At 40.9% G+C, this 19,928-nt stretch overlaps 1 protein-coding gene across 2 annotated transcripts in view; it reads left to right on the top strand.

Moving 5' to 3' along the window:
- Window positions 1-19,928, top strand: part of ABCG1 (ATP binding cassette subfamily G member 1) — a 56,631-nt gene that overhangs the window by 23,053 nt on the left and 13,650 nt on the right. For both annotated transcript variants that reach the window (XM_052794640.1, XM_052794641.1), the window contains exons 3-7: window positions 10,935-11,052; window positions 11,816-11,948; window positions 13,366-13,416; window positions 18,287-18,432; window positions 19,123-19,246. In XM_052794640.1, coding sequence (XP_052650600.1) covers window positions 10,935-11,052; window positions 11,816-11,948; window positions 13,366-13,416; window positions 18,287-18,432; window positions 19,123-19,246 — 572 coding nt within the window. The remainder of the gene's footprint in view (window positions 1-10,934; window positions 11,053-11,815; window positions 11,949-13,365; window positions 13,417-18,286; window positions 18,433-19,122; window positions 19,247-19,928) is intronic.

The following is a 19,928-nucleotide window of genomic DNA, read 5'->3' as shown; positions in this document are numbered from 1 at the left end:
GTCAAGCTTTGTGCTACTCTGTAAGCTTCAGCTAATCCATAACATAAAATGTAGGTCAGCTGGAGCTTTTTGAAACAGATGGAAATTTAGTAGTTTATGGTAGTTCAATGGATGTATGTCCCCACAAGGCTACCAACTTCTCCAGTTCCAAATTCTGAAAAAAGCAGAAATCAGACTGCTGAAAGGCACTTCATTCTAACTCATTTTCATTCCAGAAGCAGCAAGGCCCTGTGCAGTGGGTTTTGTTTGTAACATATTCAGCACTGACATGCTACTGAAGATGATAATTAGTTCAGTGGTGTTTAGAGGATTTTATATTTAGTTTGCTGACAACGAAAAGTATTTTAATTTGGGCAACTTCATTAGTGTAAATATTCAAGAAGAGAGATAAAAACAAAGTTGTTCTAAGTAAAATGCAAGAACTGGAGGTAATCCAGGGTTTATTTCCGCACACACTTCAGGTTTTCCTTTATTTTTACATTCAGGATTATAGGTTATATCTGTTACTAGATTAGTGCTAGAATAAAGTAAATATATTATCCTGTGTTTCTATTTCATTAAAGTCTTGAGAGTGTTGAGGAGAAATGGGCAGAATCAGTATGGCCATTTCTGAAAATAAAAGTCTCCCCAGGACACATGCTCTGGCCATCCATACGGCCAGCCACAGGGATGTCCCACTGCTGTAGGAGCTTCTTCAGCCTCAGTGGTTCTTCTGAATGTGACTCCTGTTCTCATTCACTGAACTTTTCCAGTTTTGGAGGCCAATCGCTGAAGTTTCTATCCATGTGTCTGCGCCTGGGTGTATATAGTAGAATTAAAGACTCAATGCGCGAGTTTAAAATTTACTTTTTGAAACACCTCTGATATTTGCTTCTGAGTGTGTTTCAAAGGGTCCTCCCGGCTCCAAGTGTTCCTCAGCCTGCTTGTGGGAGGGAATGGGATGGGAGCAGTGGGAATGTTGAGGAGGTGGAAATGCTTCTTGCAATTTGCAGTGCAGAATTGGTTTGAGAGGGTGGGAGGAGGCAGGAGAAGGATGTGCAGGAGTTGTTTGGAAGGTCGGATGGCCGAGGTTCTCGGCAATTGCTTGTTCTTCAGAGAAAGTTCCTGCAACAAACTGTCGTCACTATTGCAGTTCAATAAGACTGCTGTGAAAAACTACTTTTTATTTGGAGTCAAATGTAATATTTTGAGTTACTGAAGCTGACTTGTGAACTGTGATTTTTTTTAAAAGGTCAAATGCTGCGCCAGCTTTTAAATTGCAGTGACCAGGACTGAAACATTTTTCAAAATCCAAGAAATGTGGCTCCTCATATCTGTAAGGGCTAGAGACAAAATTTTGTCTTTTGAGCATGTAAATCATCGCAGAAGTCTGCGTTTTGAACAACAACTCTGGTATCTACTAGTCTGGGAAAAGGTATGTTTTTTTCCTCCTATGCAGTTTGCAGGAGGCATTTCATCACATTGCAGTTTAACCTAGAGTTTGTGATAAAGGTGTACACAGAAGTACTAGGGAAAGCTTTTCTTTACACCCCAAGCTCTTCAGACTAAATACTGCCATCAGGTCATGCTTGAAGGAAGGAGGTGCTACATAACTTAAGCTGCTTCTGCTGTAGCTCTGGAAAGCCCCAGGGCCTTCTTCCCAAGTCCTTACACAGGTAGGTAGGAGGAGGGAGATAAGTTTTACTTTTGCTTTTTTCCCTTCCCGCTTTCTTGCTCTGTGCATGCACATGGGTAGGGAGAGGAAGGGAGAGAACAACAGTAAAATATGTGGTGACTCTGAACATCAACACAGAAGACCCAAAGTAGTCTTCTCAGAGCGAGGAAGAGTTTCTTCTCCCTTGTTGCAGAGTGACCCAGCTAGATCTGCACTTCGAAATGAAGGCAGATGGGACAGTTCAGTTCATAACAGCTGCTGGGCTATTTTGGAATATCTCCTACTTGAAGATTTTTTTCAAAAGGGAAGGGATGTTGGGAAGGGTTCTGGTTTTATCTGTTTGTAAGACTGTGAATAATACTATTTGTACTTTGAGGTATAAAGGTTCTGCAATTATGAGAAATTGCTTTCTGCCTGACTGGCATACGTAAACAGCTTTCATCTCTAAATGCATGTATTGGGCTCGTGACTTCAGTTTGTCATTCGGGGGAATGTGTCAGCTTTCATTTCAAATTGTGTTGGCTCTTCTTTTGTCAGGAAAGACCTTTCTTGCGTGCCTAAGTAACAGAAACAAAGGCAATTAAAAAAAAAGACAGGAAAAAGCAATTATCAAACAAGGATTAGGCTATGGATGTTGCTTTGGAAAGACATTTCCACTAGATTCAGAAGAAGGATGAAGCGGTGCATCATTCATACATGGGTTTTTTTTCCCTTTCATGTTTCCTAAGGGTTGAAGATAAATGAGGGTAGCTATTTTCTGTGCGGGCTAAGTACAATCTATGCCCCAGATCTCCAAATGCTTCAACATGTAAATACTGCTTCTGAAGCCATCAAGTCTTACTGCAAGTACAGATTTATTTGCATTCATGTTTGAAGGTTACTTTCGTTCATTGACCCATTTAATAGCGATTCTCTGTCCTCAGTTGCAGACATATGGCTTCATGTGCCTGTGTATGGAAGATGAACAGCTTTAACTCTGTCAGGCAGAAGCATTCAACAGAGAAACTGACAAGAACCGAATTTTACCATGGATGTATCTGATTAAAATTAATAGGCAGGACCCATATATAATCGTAATCATCCTGTAAACCTCAGTAGAAGGCTGTAACCTTGCTGTAGGACCAGATAAAGGGAGGTATACAGAAAAGGTAAATACAAGGAAAGGCTCAGAGCAGCTGTTCAGAGGGACTAGTATCAACTAATATGAGCTGTTCCTTTAACAAGAAGGTTGTCTAGTAGTTACCTGGGCCTGTTATTGGCTCAGTTTGCACCGACAGGTTACTAAAGAGCATAGACTTAAAGGGGACTAGCACAAAATCCATTCATCTCACAGCATGGTGGGGAGGTGTAATCAATAGTTGCAGAAGCAAGGAGGTGTGCCCACAATGCTACTGACTCCTGTTCTGCTCCTCCATACTGTTGGAGGAATGCATGTTTCAAGAAAGTCTGTAAATTCTGTGTCCACCTGCAAGCACTTCAGTCTCCTGTTACTTGGTGGTTTAGGTTCTGTGTATGTAAAACCCATCTTGTTTATAGAGAAACATGGCCTGGCCAGGAGATGTGATACAGCCAGACAATGTGAGTGAGGTTGCATAGTCCGTTAAACCTTCAGACTCAAAATTAGGGGGTTGCAGAGCTTGCAGCCTAACAGACTGTCATATCTAATTAGTTATTCTGAAGAAAAGCAGTATTCAGATACTAAAATAATGGGATGAGCAGCCTGCATAATAGAGAAGGACCATGGTGCACACAACTCTCATTTCAAAGTTTCAGAAGAGTGAAATCTTTACTTAGGGCTTTTTTTGTTTGACTGCACAATGTGGACTGTCAGATCCAATGTCTTGCATAAGTTTAATATCTAGTCCAGGGATCTAAGAGAACAATTAAAGGGGTTTCTCAGATTCTTTATAATCTACAGTTTGGTTGAAGATTCTCCCTCTGCTAGAACTCAGTTTCTCATCTGGATTGCCATCTTCTCATCAATGCATTCTCTTTTATTATGCAACATGGCCTACAGTAACTAGGGATTTCATGTCACAAGGGGCTCATGATCTCTCTTTAGGCTGCAATTTACTGTATGTTTTACTGACTTGCCACAGAAGGAAGTTAGCTGATATGTTTAGCACAAAGGAAGTGCGCTGATAGAAGTCAAATCTTAGGCACCCACACAAATAAAATTAAAAAATTGCTTTAAAGTTTGTTCTCAAACATGTAGCTTTTGATTAACATCTAATCTTCCAAAGCACATTTGGATTTTTCAGGCTTTGAGGTGTTCTGGTTAAGTTTGAACCAAGTGCTACCAATACAGTGCTGTGTTCTTGCGCTAGTTAGGTAGATTGAAGCAAAAATTCGTGGAGTTTTGGGCTGTCCCCAGTTATCAGAGTGTGAAGTAAGTGCTAAATACTAATGATAAAGTAAAACCACAACATCTGGTACATTTGTACATCCTGAACATGGGCAGGATGCTCTTCTCGATATATTCATAGGAAACATCTGAACATGTGCAGTACCAATCCAACTTGAAGATTTTGAGTGTGCTTAATTTATGTGCTTAATTACTGCAATTGTGCAAGCAAATGAGGGACCATGATCAAACTGACATATAAAAAACACAGAAAATGCTTTGATACCCATTTTATTTTTGACTGATACTGAAATCAGCCATGATTTTGTTGGCAAAGGATGAGATTTGTCACAGCATCTAGTCTCTAGTCTAAGCTAATTGTTCTGAACTCCCACTATAGTTAAGAGAAAGATGCACTTCCAGAAGGTTATTTATCCCTTCCCAGAACAGGAATGCAAAATAGGTAGAATTAATTACCTGTTAGGTGTGCCTGTTTCTCTCTATTGGTAATTTATGAGTCCTAAACAATGAATTTAGGTTAAGCGTCAAACTTGTAGATGTATAAAATTAGGTAGATTGAACACTAAGCTTTACATCTGAGATATGAATAATCCGTCCCATGATCACTAGGTTGGAAATCGGCCATGGATCAAGAACAGTATGTTTAAGCAGGCCTGGTTGTGGGCTATATTAAGAAATGCAGTTTAGTCCACTGCAAAGAAAGAGCTTTGCTGTCCAGGGGGATTTCATAGTTTTTTGGGTTGGGTTGTTTTTTTTAAAGCATGAAAGGCATTATATTTTTAGGTTGAGAGGAATGGATTCCTCGTATCTGAGTTGGAAAGGACTTTGAGGCAAAGGAATTTGATTTGGTTACTTCAAGCACTCACTTAGCTTTTCTGCCCTCTCTGTCCTGATGTTTTGGTGCCTGGCATGCTGTTTTATAGACATTTACGTAACGAAGGTCGTTTCTCTGAGGCAAGGTACAAGAATACATTACAATTGTAAATTCCCTTAATTGTCCTGAAGCAGGGATCAGAGCTTAGACAATGGAAAATCCTATTGTTCTATGTCCCTGAGAGACGTGTGAATAGAATAGAAGTATATGGATTTGTGGATTCTAAAGCTAAAGTGGAAAAATGATTCATAAAAAGGTTTATTCATTTGTGATACACAAATGATGGTGGAAGCCATGAACTGATGACCTGTGAGTTTACATACAGGTTTTATTTGGTAGACAGTTACCTTAAACATGTTGATTACTTCTAGCGTGACTTTGCCCCCCAGGCTTTATAGAGGTGCAGTTCAGGCCAATATACAATCAGGAAAGTTCCTATTATTAAAGCAGTACAGTTTTTCACTCTGTTTTTCAGGAAAGCTGTTTCTGTCCCACCTATTTTCTGGAAGTTAAAAGATGCATCTTTTTCTTCCCAAGTATCAATACCTATAATTCACTTTAATTTAAGCCTGTTTGAACTCAGTGGGGAGCTTGGGAAAGAAATGTCCATTTAAATAATCCCTATCAAGAGGTTTTTTAAATTCAAATTATCTAAATAATTATCAACAGATACAGATAATCCCTCTCAGCTGAGAATTTACAAACTCTTACTTGGAACATTAACAAACCCTGTCCATACCACTGAGAGGAAAGCATTCTGTACTCATGTAGCGAGTGGGGAACATGGTGCCCTGGCTGGTTAATAGCAGAATTAGAAATATATGAAAAACATCTCCCTGATGATATCCCAATTTATTAAAACACCCTGGCTTTGAACTAACTTTGATTTTGGTGAAAAGCCCCAAATACCTTCATCTTATCATTGGGAAGTGATTTAATTTTTGTTTTATACTAAAATAAAGCAAACAAGCAATCCAGTTTGGAATGAAATGGTTTGAATGCTCCAGCATGAATTGTAAAAAGGGGTAATTTCATTTACCTGTAAGTCCTATTTGTGTTTCAGAATGGAAAAGAAAAGGTATCTCAAGAGATGGATTCCTCGGTGGCACAAACTGCTAGAAGGTCTCCAGCTGCTGAAGGGGCTCTCCCACCTCCCCACCCTGCTTGTGAACCATGCTGTCTTGTCCTGGCAGTGACAGTCCTGCAGCCCATGCAGCTGGAAACAAACCCTCTGTGTTCTTAATTTTCCAGGAACGGTTTCCAGGTGGATGGGCTTGCTGTCCTCACTGGATGTGTAGGTGCATTTGAAAGCCAGCTAGGGGAAAGTGATGGGAAGGTGTCCTGGGGAGAGAGGGCAGAAGGACACTGCCCACTTCAGTAACAACGTCATCTTCTCTTGCTGTAAGGTGCTTCTGAAACTGTATGCTCCAACTAGCACAGACCCACAAACTGTGCCACGACCTTGCAATGGCTGCTAGTCACTCCGCACATCTCCTGGCATATGCACAGCTATCCTATTTACATGCACAAACGGGATGGCTGTGTGACTGCTGAGTTGTAAAACGGAACTGTAATTCATCAGAAACTAATTTACATGCACAATTATGTTATTTATGGGCAAAGAAGAGGAACCTGCACCTGTTTGCATGTGCATGACTATGTGGTCATGACTGCGTGCTCCAAAAGTAGCGTAATAAATGCAAGATATTTACTGTCACTACCCCTTCAATGCTCTGCAGCACCAACCTGCTGGTCTTCTGTAAGTGCATGCTTGCTTTTGGGTTTTAGGAAGGTGCTCACTCAGTGCAGGGCAGGGACAGAGGAAGTAAAGCACAAGACCAAGAGAGACTCCATGGGATGCCAACATGGGGTAGCTTTCTCCAGGAACTTCACATATCTGTGCTGCCGCTCCTTGCTTACTCCTGGGCTACAGGGTTAAAAATCTGTTAGGTGAAGCAGATTGGCTAGTCTCTACCAGTAAACATGTAGATGTTTTGTTATGACAGTGGCTTCTTCTCAGGAGTGAGAACAAGGGCTGAGTTGCAGAAAGTGAATAATAGACTGAGAAGGATCAGACAGGAGGATTTTTTGTTGGCATATTTACATCTAGGTGTATGGAAAAGACTTTTTGCTGATGTAAAAATGATAAATATGTTTTCTTGCTAATGTTTTATTACATCTACAAATGTTTCTAGTGTAAATCTGGCCTTGGGCTGTTATCTCTCTGTGTGTGTTTCTCATCCTGTGCTTCTCTGTAGAGTTTCTCCCAGCGTTCCCCAGCTGTTAAGTTTTCTGATATAAATCTAAAGAGTCTACAAATGAAATGTCTGCAGATATCATGAGGATGTTTTCCATGTCTGGATGGATTTCTGCAAGCTCTTTCTCTCACCCATAAGTCACTAACTTTCCCTTTAATATGATAATGTGACTGGGTTAGCCTGTTTTTCCCTTACTTCTGTTGTTGCGCAGTAGGTAATCCAGGGAATGGTCTTCAGCCATCGAGGTGTGGGTATGGTGGATCTCAGGGGTAGTTTTAAGAGAAATAACTGAAAGTCATGATGCCAGGCTTGGTCTTGATGTAAGTCCAGTCCAAAAGGAGACAGCTGCTGTGGTGCTCCATCTGAATAGCCCATAATATGCATCCATCTTGGGGTGAGTTTGCTTTGAGGTTCAGCCTTTCATTGAACTCTGGGGTACGAAAACTCGTTGCTGCACGGAGGAAGGGAGAGGGCCACTTCTGTAAGGAAAATGAGGTGGGCCAGGTAAACCAGGATTGAAGGTGCTCAGAAATTCCTAATATATGGCAGATGGATATGAAACAGTCCCTGTACTATAAGAATACAATCCCCTCCAAATGCATAATCTGTTTCTTGTGAAAGACATGTGGCCCAATATAGAAGTTTTAGGTCAACTGATTCAGTTAAAGATTAGCCTCAATATTCTGAAAGAGAAGACTGTAGTTACTTAGGGACTTTAATTCCTTGTAAAGGATTATACTGGGCACCATGCTACTGCTACAGTGTCAGATCTTTTTGTGAGTTTGCTAAATTAACCTTTGTAATAGAAAGGCTTCTTATGTGCTTCCAGTCAAAAGAAGAGATGGCTTTGAGTTGGTAGCAACTTAAAATGCCAGTGATTGGGATCCTGATCTAAAACGCATAGTTTTTTCTATTTCTTCTTAAATCATGTTCCTCTACTGTTTTGCAAATGAGTTGCAGAGATGTGTCCCGCTCTGATTTAACATTGTGTGCAGAATACTTAAAATGGAAATCTCCCATCAGAGGGGCAGAAACAAGTGCAGGTAATGAGGGAGAAGTTACTGCAATTGAAGTTAAACTGATTATAATTAGTGAAACTATGTTTGGAAAAGTGACTTCAATGGATGTAATGTTAAATCTCAGAGTCATGTGTAGTGAGAGGAAAGGCTTCAGTTTTAGGTAATGGTATGTATGTTGATGCATGTTTTCAGACCACGAGTATGTATTTTAGGTTGTACCTCCCTCAATATTCATGGCAGTACACATTCTTTATGCTCCCCTATAAGTTTGTGCAATATTTACTGTCCTGATCTTGAAACTCATGATGAGCTGACTATTACGAAACTCCGACAAGAACCCTTTACCCTGGAAATCTGGGTCAGAACAAGCCCATACAGTAGAAATTGTTGTAATGGAGTTGTCACGTGATGTTCTGTCATGTTGAACTGCCTTGTGGGGCAGACAGGGAATAGAGACAGACACCAATGAGTATTTTACTCCGTGCACTACATGTGGGACCCACTGAAAGAAATCCTGTCCCAGTGGAAGTTAATGACAAGCCAACTTGGCCAGCATTTGACCAGTGTGAGAAAGAGTTCCGAGCTGCATATAGCTTGTGTGTGTGGTGGGTGTGTGCGTAATGCAAATTATCAGTGGTAAAGTAATGTTGGAGTCCCCTACAAATTTAATAGGCTTGGGAGGTAGCTGGTTCTCATTACACTTAAGGGATAGCGTGAAGGACTTTGTCTCTATAGATCCTATTTAGTAAAAATTGTCATGTTTGAAAGCTCTGCTCTCTTCCTTGTACTTTTCCTTCAAATGGTGATTTGGATGGTGACATTGGCGTGAGGGACAAGCTTGTTGACCTTATTGGAGTGCCAAGGATTTCTCTCTTCGAAACAGCTGTTCCTTTTGATAGATGATTGTCTTTGCTTTTGTTTTTAGGTCTTGTGCCATAAACAGTCAGTGTGAATACACTGCTGTTTTCGTACTATTATATCTCGTGGCTTCCAAACAAGTTGTTTCATTCAGGTCCAGGACAAGATTTTAGAGTGAAAAATTACTGGCCTGTTTAAAAAAAAGCACTCGAGAAAACTATGTTTTGATTCACTTGGTCAATTACATTCTCTAGGACATTTGCCATGAAAATGGCAGGATCAGATATTTCTGGAGAGAGTTTTTGTGGCTTCTGCTTTCCTCTTGGGCTGGGGAATGCTCAGAGAAGAGTATTTGCTGAGGATTTGGGAGACCCCATGGCAGCATGACATTCATGGTTTTGGTGCAAAGTTTGCTCTCTGTGGCATTGAAAGAGTGTGAACTGGGACTAGAGAAAAGAAGAAAATTTAAAGAGAATGCTAAGGGGGGATGAAAGGAAAACAAGAAATTATGGAGTTAGGAATAAAGAGAAATCAGAAGAAGGTAATCCACCATTCATTTTCTAGGAGCTTGCAGGCAACGTGATTTTTTTACAGTGTTTCAACATTCCAGCTACAACCTATGCTAATGATAATCACAGGACTGGAACAGTTTACATGTAGAATATAAATGCTGCCTGCATATGTACCAGTATGGCAAAATGGATTGTCAAATCCCAACACTGCATGTAAATGGATCTTCCACTCTTCTGTTTTGGTTTTAATTTAATGACAGAAACATTTTCAACATATGAGAATTTTTTTTTTGACACCTTACTTAACATTTTTTTATTATAATGATTTTTAACTAAAAGCACTGGTAATTAAAATGAAGTAAGCAAGCAAAAAATAAAAGGGAAAGAGATCCTGAAAAGTTTAAAAGCTGCTCAGGGCTCTCTCCACCCTCCCCACCCAGTCCTTATGCCTTAAAATGGGAATCATGCAAGACAAGATGGATGCAACTAAGTCTGAATCTGGAATTCTCATTGGAGTCCAGTTTGCTTACACCCAGAGTAACACGGAGTTTAGGGTTTAAATTACCATTTCTTGACAAAGGTAATTTACTCAGGAACCAGGTGAGATATTTGAAGTTGGTATTGTGGTTATTCTAGAACAGCTTTGCCTGAGGACGTTATTATTGTGGCATGGTCTTTTGAGGTGGATTAATCTAAATGAGAAAAAAACCTGCATGTTCTTAATCTGAAATAAGTATTTCCCATGGAATTATTTTTACAGAGTTATTGTGATCAGTCTCCCTGTCTAGACAAGCCTTTAGAGTTCTTATGATAAGAGAGTCCTTATGGTAAGAGAACTAAGCAGGTTTGTCTTCCTGTATGTCTCCTTTTGCTGTGTTTCTTGTCATACCTTTTTTAGCAGGGAATGAACAAAAGCATAGGGCTTTGCCTTTGAGATCATGGCTATTACTCTCCAATAAGTTGTTTTGGTGAGAGGGCACAATTTCGGCATTGAAGCTGCAGTTGGAGGGCAGTCTGCTCCAAGGCTGTGGAGTTACATTAGCTGTGGAGTAGTAGATATTTTAATGGAGGCGTCAGCATCCTAGTAAAATACTCTGAGAAGACACTTAGAAAATGGCAGCAAGGCTTCTTAGCCCTGTTTGAAAATTTTCCTAGAGTGAATCAAGAGTGTGTGATTCTGTAATCCCACCATACTACTTGTGTAGCAGGAGGAGGCTACCGCTTCCACTCAGAATTTGGCTTTTGATAGTTATTGCAGAGTGCTGATCTCAGCATCAACCTCTCAGTAGGTACCCGCTAATGCCTATTTGTCATCATTGTTTAGTGGAAATGAACTTTCATTGCCCCCAGACATGATTGTGAAGGATTCAGTGAACTTTTCTTTCTTCTTTCAGGTTATAAGACCCTTTTGAAAGGAATTTCAGGGAAGTTCAGCAGTGGAGAACTTGTTGCAATTATGGGTCCTTCAGGAGCTGGGAAGTCAACACTCATGAACATTCTGGCAGGATACAGGTCAGTAACAATGAAAATACCAGGTAAGATAAGATCACCTAGCCTGATGGCTCCTTGGAGACAACAGCAGAAGAAATCTTACCCCAGTGTTTGTAGAAAACAGGTATTTCACAGATTTTGAATTAGATTCTTATTGCCTGTATTTTTTCTGTTTGTCCTGTTCAGGTCACTTAGGATTTATCTGTTAACAAGTCTGATCCAAAAATAGGAAGCAATTTAAAGTCGAAAACACACAAAAAAAGTCTCCCTTCTAGCTGTGTAACTCATCTGACTCAGTGTCTTATGTTTGTGATATTTTTTAAATCACATTTTATAACCACTTGAAAAAAATGACCCTTTTTAGTTGCCACTTTCATAATGTTGATGTCTTGACCAAACTGCAGTGTATGAAGTGACTGTAGTTCATCTTCCCAAATCCCCTGTTGTATGGCCAAATACAAAGTGTCTGTGTGTTGTTGTCTTTAGGGCATAAGGAACAGGACAGAGAAACCTAAAAAAAAATCACTTGAATGGCTTGATGTTTTTTCAGACATTCATATAAGACAGCACACATTTTGTACTAACTTTGAGTGAAATTTTCAGCAACATTCCATGAAGCCTTTTATGAAAGAGAGCATAATCATGAAATAAATTAATTTTTATCCACTGTATCAGTTTTATTCCATAGTGTATGGTAATTACCTAAGAATTCCACATACTGAGGCCTGTGGCAGCACAACTAAAGGGAATATTCACTCCTGGTTATTTTGTTGGTTTGTTTCAGAGAGACGGGAATGAAAGGAGAAATTCTCATCAATGGACAGCCTCGTGACCTGCGCTCTTTTCGCAAAGTCTCCTGCTACATCATGCAAGATGACATGCTCCTTCCTCATCTGACTGTCCAAGAAGCTATGATGGTGAGCTTTGTTTCTTGCTCTAATTGGTCAGGAGAAAATATAAAAAATCTCTGTGTATTGTGCACATGTTCTTACTCCTGGTAATGTCACGAGCCGTTATCTCTATTTGATTCCACTTAGTGGAATTGCTTGGACTTTGATGGTGCCTTAAATTCCATTTCAGGCTTATCCTTCTAGGGGTTATCTGAGCTTCTTTAGTTTTATCATTTTCAATTTGTAATCAACATTATGATTTGGAAGAAGATCTAAGGCTCTACTCCTTAGACTTCCTAGAGAATGGAACCTGAAATTCTGCACAGAATGAGCCTTTGTAGGGACCATCTTTTTTCTTGGGTAGTGGATGAGTAACCTTGTCTCTCTCTTTCTCCCCATCTTCCATGTTCTGACTGCAAAGTGCTATTTTGACTTGAGCATGGTCTCTCTGCTACTTCTACTCTTCTGTGCCTTTTCTTTAATAAAGGCATTGTATAAAATCTCTTCCAGTTCTTCACAGGAAAAAACAGGAACAGAATAATCCCAAGACTTTCAGGCAATTTAAATTCTTCTTACTGTTTTTCATAGCATCAAGAAGTTTACTAATTGCCAGCCTGACCAATCAGTCTAGAAGTGCCTGTTACTCAGTTTGAGAAACGAGCCAGTTTTTCTCAGAGGGTGTTACCAAAATCAGGCTAAGGTTGCTCATACTGTATGCCAGCATCAGTTCACAAATTTTAAGGCCAGAAGAAATCACTGTAGTTTTTATATGGCTAATTTTCTGCAAAGGCTCTTCTCTGTGAGGAAGTTTTTCTTCTCTTTTGTTTACTTGAACATTGTAGTCAGAATCCCATAGGACCACTTTTGTAGAATTGGGCCCAGATGATACTTGCTGTGTAAATTAATCAATCAAGGCTCTGACAAAAATAATTACTTAACAGTTTAATTGCTTCTGATAAGGGTTAATCATAATGTTTTGTGGAGCTGCCTCTTAAGACAGCAAATGACATCTTTCACAAGATTATTTATTTCTGTACTCATTTGTTCACATCCTGGAGAATGGCAGAGTTTGGTTATCCTTACGATACATATGAAGCACAAATAAAATGTGATTCTAGCATTGTCTGGGAAGTTAGTGACTATGCAAAAAACATGACTCTCCCATCTTCCTCTCAAGCGCTTTGACTTGTAGAGTGGCCTTCCTACTATGCTTTTTGTCAGATACTTCAGTGATTGCTTAAGTCAGATTATACTCAGTTACCTACTGAACAGGCATATGTGATGGTTGTGATTTGAAAATTATAGTTCAACTTAAACTTTCCTGACTGGGTTGGAAGAAGTTGTTTGAATGGTATGTTGGGATGTTGTGTCTGAGACATCCACTGTAACTGGTTGTTGTGCTTCAGACCAGTTCAAAATCAAATTCCATTGTATTGCATTCCAGGTATCTGCTCATCTGAAACTTCAAGAGAAAGATGAAGGCAGGAGAGAAATGGTATGTATACTGTCCATCAAACTGAGATTTTGGGGGGATGCCAAAGAGGTCCATGAAGTGAGCTCTGTAAAGCAGACATTTTTATCTAACACTGAATTGCGTTGGACTTGTAAGGATAGAATAAATCTTAACCTCAAAGTTGACAGGTATCATTATGAGGCAATGTTTACTACAGTCTCTGTGGAAGTTGCTTTCAGTATGAGACTGAGTAGATAATTGTAAAAGATCTACTGAAATAAGTTCGCAGGTTTTGTAGGATTCCTTTTAATGTACCTTAACACCTTAGATTCTCTTATAGGCATGTCTGAGGGCTCAGGCATCTTGTGTGTGGCGAGATTAATCAGTCATGTCTGGCAATGGTGAGTGTAGGGCTTAATTTTTCCAAGGACTAATGAAAAACTCAGCAGTTCTTGTAACTGCTGCAGAAACTTCTGTGCTCGTGTCTGAAAGGGTTGATCTTTATGGCTATGCTGGTGGGCATATCGTTGCACTGGACAAGTTAATGCAGTTGTAGTTAAGGTACAGACTAATGTATTTTGAAGCTGTGTTGGGTGACCGAGGTTTGGACAAGTAGGAAACCAGGCTAAAACATTCATGTATCTTTTCTAAAACACTGGGAATGAGTTGCACAATTTACTCTTGCACATTTGCTGCATTGTTCTGCTTCTGCCTGCGGCTGACCTGACTTTCCTGAGCGGGAGAGAAGTCCTGGTGTGTTTTGCCCATGGAGACCTATAACCCAGCTGGACCTGCACTAGGAAGTGTGCTCCTCTCACCCATCTGATTGCCACGATTCCTCCCTGTCATTTGTTCTGACACAGGGCTGTCCTTTTAAAGAAAATACCTTGGAGGTGTGTGACCAGACAAAATGGCTTCTGACATGTTAGCTTGTGCATGAGGCAGCTTTCTCAACTGAATTTGGTTACCTCACTTATACTTTAAAGGGCTGGAAATGTGCCCTTTCTACACATTTATTCTGCACTTAAAATGTCTGGGCCTGTGTATTCCTAAGGACACTCAGAGCTCAGGTGTCTGTGCTTGGCTAGAGTTATCAGAGCATGCCGAAGTGTAGGAGAGGAACAGTTTGGTGCTGCACAGCACGTTTCAAAACCATATATGCCTAGGGAGGATAATGTCTGGAGCTAAACATAAACAAAAAATCATGGCACTGGTGAAAGCAGAGATGGTTCACGTTGTTGAGACAGTCGTGAAAAGTGAAACGGTAGCTCAGAAAGTGTTTGGAGGCGTTTTGGCTGGTCTCAAGCTATGTTTCAATCCAGCATAAGACGGCACCAACAAGGAGACAGTATGATCTCTCATACACTGCCTCCTCGAGGAGGAAGCCTCTCTTATGTGGGGGTTACGCTGAGTGCTAATGTGATAACATGGCCCCATGGCTAACATTAAGATTTACCTTCCAAGAAAGCTGGCTGCTCCTCCTGCCTTTGTTAGGGACATGTATGTTACTCTGGACAAGTCTTCTAGTCGCTTAGCAACTCAGTTGCCCCACCAATGAAAAGGTAGTTACTATTGGTATAGGAAGCTCCCAATGTTTTTGCTATACTTACTCCTGTAAAATTCAAGTTTTGGGCGTTCCATGATTTTTCAGTGGTTTTTTTTTCATAAATAGAAAGAAAGGTGAGATTTTCATTTCAGTGCATTTTGTGGTCCCAAAACCATGCACTGATGAGACCCTCTGTGGGCAAATTAGGAAGTCTTGCAGGTGGCTTGAAGAAGCCACCTTGCAGGACTCAGCTGAAACCAAGTTGTGCAGGAGGAAGGAGGAGATGAGGGGACACAGGAGTGGGAGTGGAACATGGACATGAGAAAGTTGTGGCCTGCTGTCTCAGGAACATGAGAGGCTTCCTGCTCTTCCCCAGATGCCAGTTTAATTCATTTTTTTATCTGATGGAGGCCTGAACTTGACTTGTTGGACTTAATCATTTCAGAGACGTCTCTTACTCCAGTAAAAGGTGCCTCTGACAGTAGCCAGCATATGATGCTTAAGCAGAGGTTTATAAAGGAGAAGGTGAAACTGCTTCTGACCCACCTGGTGAAAAGTATACCCTTTGCCTGAAGTGTGAAAACTATGGCAACTTCAAAGGTAGAGCGGCCATTTTTGTGGCTCTCTTTTGTCTGCATTTATTTCCAAATTAGACCATTTGGCATTTCTTCAATCTCAGAGAATCCTTGAAAATCAGAAAGAGCTCCAGAGGGGGAAACTACAGGAATCAACATATGTTTGGTAGCTTAAGATTGCTTTGATTCTCTCAAATCCTTTTTTTTTAAATAAGCCAAACACAGATTTTTTACTGGAAAATACATTTGCTTAGAAACAGCTGTTAATTTTATTTGTACTTTGAAAGTGTTAATTCATTTACACTTTAGTAAGTTAGGCCAGGCAAGTTAATTCACTGGTTCAGACTGTCACTGTAATTACAAACAACTCTCTGAGGAAAAACCTGTGCTGTATGCATTTATTCAACACATAGTAGAAGGGCCATCATTTTTGGCTTAGTGTTACTGGCCTGTGCTGGACTAGATCATTTTATTGTTGTAAATTGTAAGGTAAATGTTTATCATAGATAAATTTTATGAATTTATGCAGTTGTGTTAGCAAGATTACAGATGCTTGTTTAAAACAGAGACAAGTGAAAAATCCTCCAGCGAATCGTAGTTTATGTTTCTAGCTGACCTAGCTTGTGCTGCCCACGTCCTGTAACATCCTTCCTAGAGATAAAGGGAAGGAGGTTGGGCTCTTCTCTCTGAGAACGAAGGTTAGTGGGTTTTGTTCTTTTTTCAACCCCTCTCACTGAGAGAGGTAGCTTCAGGAAATCAAAGTCAGGACAAGTGAAGGGTCAGGCCCTGGTTGGTCTAACCAATTTTTACCATGTTAGCCACCCTTTCTGGAAAACTCCCTCCATCCAAGCAACTATTACTTAAAAAAAATGACAGGCTCCTTTTCCTATATTTCAGTGAAGTATTAAATGTCTGGGCTTTCTTTCTACCTTTTAGGAGGTAGACTTTTTAATTGCATGAGCAACGTAGCTTGGATTCACTCATTTTTATGTCCATGTTTTTACTGATGCCAAAGAGCTGTTTTCCTCATATAGGGCTACCAGGCCAGATCTACCATCACTGATTCATAGCTGCTGGCATTGTTCTCCTTTTGCTCCAAAGACCCTGGACAAGCTGTGCCCTTCCTGAGGCTGTGCCTTGAGGAAATCCCAAACATCTGAGAGTATGTGTGACAACTGAATTGGCTCTGAGAATGAAAACACTTAAAATCAATGGCTGCACTTTAAAGACTAGACTGTGAAGAACTGTGTCAGGTTGACCCTGGCTGGACGCCAGGTGCCCACCAAAGCCGTTCTATCACTCCCCCCTCCTCAACTGGACAGGGGAGAGAAAATGTAACAAAGGGCTTGTGGGTCGAGATAAGGACAGGAGAGATCACTCACCAATTACCATCATGGGCAAAACAGACTCAACTTGGGGAAAATTAACTCAATTTATTACCAATCAACCAGAGTAATGACAAATAAAACCAAATCTCAGAACACCTTACCTCCACCCCTCCCTTCTTCCCGGGCACAACTTCACTCCCGGATTCTCTACCACCCCCCCCCCAGCGGCACAGGGGGACAGGGAACGGGGTTTACGGTCAGTTCATCACACGTTATTTTCTGCCGCTTCATCCTCCTCGGGGCAGGACTCATCACACTCTTCCCCTGCTCCAGCGTGGGGTCCCTCCCACGGCAGACAGTCCTCCACGAACTTCTGCAACGTGGGTCCTTCCCACGGGCTGCAGTTCTTCATGAACTGCTCCAGCGTGGGTCCCTTCCACGGGCTGCAGTCCTTCAGGAGCACACTGCTCCAGCGTGGGTCCCCCACAGGGTCACAAGTCCTGCCAGGAGCCTGCTCCAGCGCGGGCTTCCCATGGGGTCACAGCCTCCTTTGGGAACCCACCTGCTCCGGCGTGGGGTCCTCCCCGGGCTGCAGGTGGATATCTGCTCCACCGTGGACCTCCATGGACTGCAGGGGGACAGCCTGCCTCACCATGGTCTTCCCCACGGGCTGCAGGGGAATCTCTGCTCCGGCGCCTGGAGCACCTCCTCCCCCTCCTTCTTCACTGACCTGGGGGTCTGCAGGGTTGTTTCTCTTACATGTTCTGACTCCTCTCTCCGGCTGCCATTTCTGTCTGTCCCAGCAACTTTTTTTTTCCTTCTTAAGTATGTTATTCCAGAGGCACTACCACTATTGCTGACGGGCTCGGCCTTGGCCGACGGCGGGTCCGTCTTAGAGCCGGCTGGCATTGGCTCTGTCGGACACAGGGGAAGCTTCCAGCAGCTTCTCACAGAAGCCACCCCTGTAACCCCCCCTGCTACCAAAACCTTGCCACACAAACCCAATACAAGTACAGATGAGATAAGAGCAGGTCATTGGTCTACAGAAACCACTAATTTTTGTTGATACAGTTCTCCAATCCCTTGTAAATACAGCCTAGAAGTTCTGTTGAAAAAAGCTTCTTAATTTTACTGTGTAAACGTGCTGCAAAGCACTTTTGATATCAGTGCCATATCCAAGGGGTGCTATAGAAGAACTGATTTCCACTCCATTTTCACAGGAAAGGCTTCCTTATTGAGACAGGTCATGTAGGACAAACAAGTAGAATTTGAGTCAAAACAGTAAATGGTAGACTGTTAAGCCCCACTGCATCTAATAAATGCTACATTAGATGGAAAAAGGTTTCAGTGTATGGATGGTGAAACAAAGTCATGAGCTAGTTTACATTCTCCATGAAAATCTGTAAAGAGGCTTTTATTTTGTGCTAACAAATTTAAATGATGCATTGCTTTGTTTCCTCTAGGTAAAGGAAATACTGACAGCCCTCGGTTTGCTGACATGTGCTAACACGAGGACTGGGAGTCTTTCTGGAGGCCAGAGAAAGCGTCTTGCCATTGCTTTGGAGCTGGTGAACAATCCTCCTGTCATGTTTTTTGATGAACCAACCAGGTACTTCAAGGCCATAAATTAAAGATAGACAAATATTGCTTTATGTAGTAGAACAGTGCTGCAGAAAGGTTACTCGCCCCTAAGTCCTTGGAAAAGGCTCATTTTGTGTTGCCTGTAAATACTGAATAAGGCCACAAGAAGTAATTTGATTTGGGTACTTACTGCCTTGGGTCACTACTGTAACCGCTGGACCATGAAACTATAAATAATTTTTAAGGGAGACACAAACTTAAACAGGAAGGGAGAGAGGAAAATATTTTCAGATTGTGGCATGAGGGGTTTTTTTTCTCAAGCAAAGATAGCTTGAATATAAGCATTTTGAAGTGTGACTTTTAATAATATAGCATATTTAGAATCAAATTCTGTGATCAGACTAGGAGGAAGTTGGGAGAGCTATGAATATGTATCTATTCATTAAAGTTGGGAGCATTTAAATCTGCGGTCCTAAAATGTAGAAGTCCCTTAAGGCAGCTTTGAGAATACTCTATTTTTCATTCTCAGGCATGCTTCCAACTTAATTAAAAGACTAATGGAGGAATACAAGCATAAGGTTGGCATATGATAAAATTAAACTGCTACAGAGAAAATTTATAAAAGGATAATAGTAAGAGACCAAAGTAACAATACGTGTGCTAGTTTTGAGTGGTGTATATGGACCTGTGGATAACAAGCTTCTTTCTTTTTACTCAGTGGCTTGGATAGTGCATCATGTTTTCAGGTTGTCTCTCTGATGAAGGCTTTAGCCCAGGGTGGCAGGTCGATCATCTGCACGATTCACCAGCCCAGTGCTAAACTGTTCGAGTTGTTTGATCAGGTATTATTCTCAAACGCTTTCTCTTTATGTGTGGTTTAGGTGGGTTATACTTTCAGGGCTACACTCTTTAAGTAAAAACATTAATAATTCTAGTCTATGGTTCCAAATCAAATAAAGAAATTAAATAAATAAGAGTAAAATATAATTTTTGATTATGTTTTTTTCTTCTCTGCCCATTTCCATTATTTACAAGTAATGTTTTAAAAGAATCTGGCTGGTATGTTTGTGAAATCATGATTATCACACTTGTGATTTTCATGTCTTCACTCACTACTGCTCCTGGGCACAGGGCTGTCAGTAAAGTAAATTAGAGTAATTTAAGAGCAAGAGAGCTTTAGTGCCAATGTCGGCAATGTTGCCAGTACACAGTCTCATCCTAGCTACACAGGTGTAAATTCAGAAGAGTTTATTCATGTGAAATAATAATAATTGAAATGAAGTCAGTTGGAGATCTTTTCTCCAACCTAACAACAGGATGTAGACCATGCCTGTTTAGGTTAGATTTAAATTTACTTCAATCTTGTTAGGAGATTTAAATTAGACCTGTGAGAGCTAAGAGAAAACCTACTGCACCATAGGTGAACAAGCTTTTGCAGGTTGCCAGTCTAGCAAGGAGGTTTGTTTAAAGTCAATAGTGTAGCTAAAAGTAAGAATAATCAAGCTGTTTCCCACTGCTGTGCTG

The sequence above is a fragment of the Harpia harpyja genome, chromosome 8 (assembly GCF_026419915.1).
Source record: "Harpia harpyja isolate bHarHar1 chromosome 8, bHarHar1 primary haplotype, whole genome shotgun sequence".
Classification (NCBI taxonomy): Eukaryota; Metazoa; Chordata; class Aves; order Accipitriformes; family Accipitridae; genus Harpia; species Harpia harpyja.
The sequence above is the reverse complement of the archived record's forward strand: the minus strand, read 5'-3'. Positions and strand labels throughout refer to the sequence as shown.